Source organism: Monoraphidium neglectum, assembly GCF_000611645.1.
Source record: "Monoraphidium neglectum strain SAG 48.87 unplaced genomic scaffold scaffold00686, whole genome shotgun sequence".
NCBI lineage: Eukaryota > Viridiplantae > Chlorophyta > Chlorophyceae > Sphaeropleales > Selenastraceae > Monoraphidium > Monoraphidium neglectum.
The window spans coordinates 1-4098 of NW_014012942.1; the positions used below are offsets into that span (position 1 = coordinate 1).

Sequence of the window (4098 nt, forward strand, 5' to 3'; positions counted from 1 at the left end):
GCGCGGCGCGGGCACCATCAACGCGCGCAGCCGGCGCCGGCCGCGTGCGCCGCGGGCGACACGGGCAGCGGCAGCGAGGCGGCGACGCCCCGCAGCTCCTCCTCTCGTGTCGGCAGCGGGAGCGGCAGCGGGAGCGGCAGCGGCGCGGCCTCCGTCAGCGGCGGCAGCGTCGGCGGCGCGAGCAGCGCGAGCGGCGGCAGCCGCGGCAGCCGCGCGAGCAGCGGGGTCGACCCCGTTGTCATGTCGCACATGGACTGCTGCGACGCGACGGCCAGCCTGGACCTGTGGAGCAGCCTGCTGCCGCTCAGCAGCGCGAGCGCAGCGCTGGAGGCCGCGGCAGAGGGGGAGGGTCTCGACTACATCGCGACGTGACGCGCCCGCGCCCGCGGCGGCTCCGCGCGGCCGCCGGCCGGCCTGCACGCAGGTTCAGCTGGGGCCGCGGCGCACGGGCCGTCAGATACGGCGCGGGCGGCGGCGGCCGAGGGGGGGACGCGTGCGTTTGCGCGTGCTGCATGTTCCCCGTGGCCGCCGCAGCTTATCTTTCTCGGCTATTGTCACGCCACCCCGCTCCAGGGGCCCTGCTTTTTCTGATTCGATGCAGGGCCCCAGGCGCGCCGCTTATCTGTGGACGCCAGCGAATCTGCCGCGCCCGGCCGGGGGCAAAAGGCGCATGGCCCGCGCCCTTGCCGGCGGCGTCCGCCCTCTGGGTGCCTCGTCGTTGCGCTTTTCTCCCCCCCCCCTCAACATTCGGCCCGCGGCCGGCGGCCGGCGGGCGCGCCCGGCCGGCGGGCCCGGGCGCATCGGTCTGTTTGCTAGGCTAGTGGTTCCTTTGACAATTGGCCGGCCATATTGCGCAGGCGTGTGCGTTCTCTCTTTGTATCACCAAGCGACAGCCCGCCAGGCGCAGCGCGGCGGCGCGGGGGCTGCGCGGCGCCGCCCCCATTCGGCGCGCCGCGGCCCCCTGCGCCCCGGGCCCCTCGCCTGCCGCAGCGCGGCGATCGGCGCGGCGCGCGCATGCGCGCGCGCGGGGTCCTTTGCTGGGCGGCGGCGGCGCGGGCGCATCGAAGCCACAGGGACTGAGGCCCTTGTGCTGACGGGCTGTTGTCCGCCCCGCTCTGCACCACCCTCGCCTGAGCGGAAAATGCGAGAGGCAGGGAGGCGGTCCTGCTGCCCTCCTTGCCACCCTTCGCGCCAGCTTCGGGGGGCCCCCTTTCGTCGCCTTTCCTTTATTGCTTACGATCCGCGCGCGCGCGTCCGCCACGGCGGACCCCCCCAAACCCCAGCCCGCCCGGCCGGGCGCCCCCCGCCCGCACGTGCGCCAGGATGGCTTGTCGGCGAATGCGTGTGTCTAGCGGCCGCACACCCGCGGGGGGCCGAGCGGCGGCGGCGCGCTCTGCGCTCCCCTTGCTCGTGGCCCCGCATACGGGCAGCCCCCTTTTCCCAGTCGTCCTGATTTGAACTGATCTCGCGGCGGCCGCGGCGCCCGTATCCGAGCCCGCGGCCGCGGGCGCAGCAGCTTGCATCACCAGGCTGCCTCGGGAGGGCGCCGCCCCCCTCCTCCCCCCCGGCCTGCGACCCGGACCGCTGCGTGCCTCGGCGGCGCCGCGGGCGGCCCGGCAGGCCGGCCGCCGCGCGCTCCGGGCGCGCCGGGCGCCTGGGCGCGCGCCGGGTTTTGCCTCGCTTTATCACGCGATACGATAAGTCATATCTCATATGTATTTTGTGCCCCACGCTCAGCGTGCAACCCCCGCCCCCACCTGCCGCCAGGACCGTTGCCCCTGCGGCCCGCGGCGCCGACCGGAGCGGCCCTCGCGCGGCGTTGCCGCCAATCCAGGCCGCCGCGCAGGGGCGGCCACACAGGGCCGCCCCGGCCCGCCCCACGAGCCGATACGAACAGCGACGCATCGGCTCTGGGGGTGACGGCCCTACACATCCCCTGGACTTGCCGACCCGCCGCCCCCGCGCAAACCCCACCACACAGACTTCCCCTCGCACGCGCGCCCCTGCCCGCCCCGGCGGGCGCGCCCTTTTTGGAGGCGGCGCCTGGCAGAGCTGCCGGGTGCGGCGCGGCACTGCCCCGCCGCGGCCGGCGCCTGGTGCCTGGCGCCGCCAGTTTTGGGGTGCCCTCTCGCCCACCCTCTCCGTCACTGGGTGGGGCGTGCGTGGGGGGCACCCGCCCGCGGCAGGAGGCCCCCTTTTCCTGCGGCCCCGCCGCAAGCCGCGCGCCCGCGCTCGCCTTCGCCCTGCTGCCGGCCGCTCCACGCGCCGGCCTCTGGGTACGGGCGGGTGCAGCCGCGCGCGCCGCGGCGGCCCCGGCGGCGTCGCCCGCCGGCCGCGTTTTGCCGCCGTTGGCACATACGACACACCGGGCTTTTCCCGCCCCCGCCCCCGTACCCTTTTTCATGGTGTGCGTGGAGGGCGCACGCGGCGCCCAACCCCCCTCCAAAAAACGGCGAGGCTTGCAGAGCGCCCGCGGCCCACGCGGGCCGACAGGGAGTGTGCCGCCGCCCCACACGCCCGTCCAGGCGGCCGCGGCTGCGCCCCGTGTGCGGCGCTGCCGACCAAGAGCTATATCGTGCGACGCGCCCGGGGCCCGCGCCGCGCGGCGCCCATCCCTTGCGTTGTGTGCCTGCGCGTGCGTGTGTGCGTGTGTGATTGTTTGTGCGTGCCTGCGTGTGTGGCCAGCGCGTCCGACCGCACTGCTTTTGACCACCCAGCAGAGCGTTATTCTTGCGCGTTCCCCGGGCCACCCGTGGTGCGCAGGCCGGGCCGGTGGCGGCGGCCGCGGCGGCGGGGGCGGGAAGCAATAAGCCCCGTTACAGGGGCGCAACTTTTTGTGCCTTCCCTTCCCCCCGCCGCCCCCTGTGCCGCCGCCCCGGCGCCGCCAGAACCCCCCAACGTGTGACCTTGATACAGCCCCCACTTGTCGTTGCGCCCATCGTCCCCGCAATCTGTAACAAACTTTGAATCCGCGCCTCTCAGGCTTGCCCCGCACTTGCGCAGGACGACAGTACGCAGCCTTTGGTTGGAAACGGGCGCCGTGCGATAGTCTCGCCGGGCGCGCAGGACAGCTCGCCGTGGCCGAGCTCACGCTGCTCAGGGGCATGCAGGCGGCTGGAGCCGAGGCCGGCGCGGCGCGCAGGTGCCAGCGTTTCAACCCCCCTGACAGCTGGCGAGCTTCGCAGAGCCGAAGATCAGAAAATGTGCTTCCGACCAGCTTGGCTTTGTGGGCGCCCAGCTGTGTTTTGGACCGTGGTCGGACGGTGGTCGGGTTGGCGCTGCGCTGATCATTGCAGCGAGCGGGAGCGCTGCCGGCGCGGAACATCGCGCGTTGCGTAGTGTGCAGTGAGGTGGGTTTTACAGGGGTCGGCGTCCGTGCCGCCGCGTGCGAGGCATCCGCCAGGCGTGCCTGGTAAGAAGCAGGGGCCCTTGTTACAATGCCGAGAACGCAAGCAACTGGCACCGGTGAGGCAGGCCGGCGGTGCCATTGTCACACAGATGTATGCGCCCTGCACTGCACGCCTACGCGCCGGCCCGGCGGCCGCATTCGTTACACACGGCACGTGGCTGGCCCCCGACTATCAGTCAGCAGTCCAAGTCAAATACAGTCCTACGCACCGGCCGCTCCTCATGTCATTCACAGCCAGATCTGGTCAGATCTCCGCCCCCCACAGCGAGGGGTTCAGATCACCCCAACGTCCTTGAGCAGCACCTGCAGCTCCCCGTTGGCGGCCTTCGCGGCGGTGTCGTCGCCGCCGCCGATGAACTTGCCGCCGATGAACACGCGCGGGACGCTGCGGAAGGAGTCGGGTCGGCGGCGGCGTTGTCGCCGGCAGCGGCGCAGGGAGCGCGCGCCTAGGCGACGTTGCGCCAGCCGGCCACCCCGGCGCCCCGGGGAGCTCCGCTCACCACGCGTCGGCGCCAGTGCCACCTTTGCCCCGCCAGCACTCAGAGCGCCCCTAATGTGCTTTCCCCTTTCCCATCCCTGTCCCCACCCTGACGCCCTCGCTGTACTTGCGCGCGCCGCTTGCCCCTGCCATTCCGCCTCCGCAATGCCAAATGTTGCCAAACCGCACCTCCCAAACCCGGACCCCACCT

General features: G+C 73.2%; 1 protein-coding gene across 1 annotated transcript; it reads left to right on the forward strand.

The window, feature by feature from the left end:
• Positions 1–30: 30 nt before the first annotated feature.
• On the forward strand, positions 31–372 carry MNEG_4809 (hypothetical protein; the record flags this gene model as incomplete). Its single annotated transcript, XM_014046710.1, has 1 exon — positions 31–372. A coding segment is annotated over one exon (342 nt), but the record flags the coding sequence as incomplete, so codon positions are not given.
• Between the last annotated feature and the right edge of the window lie 3726 nt (positions 373–4098).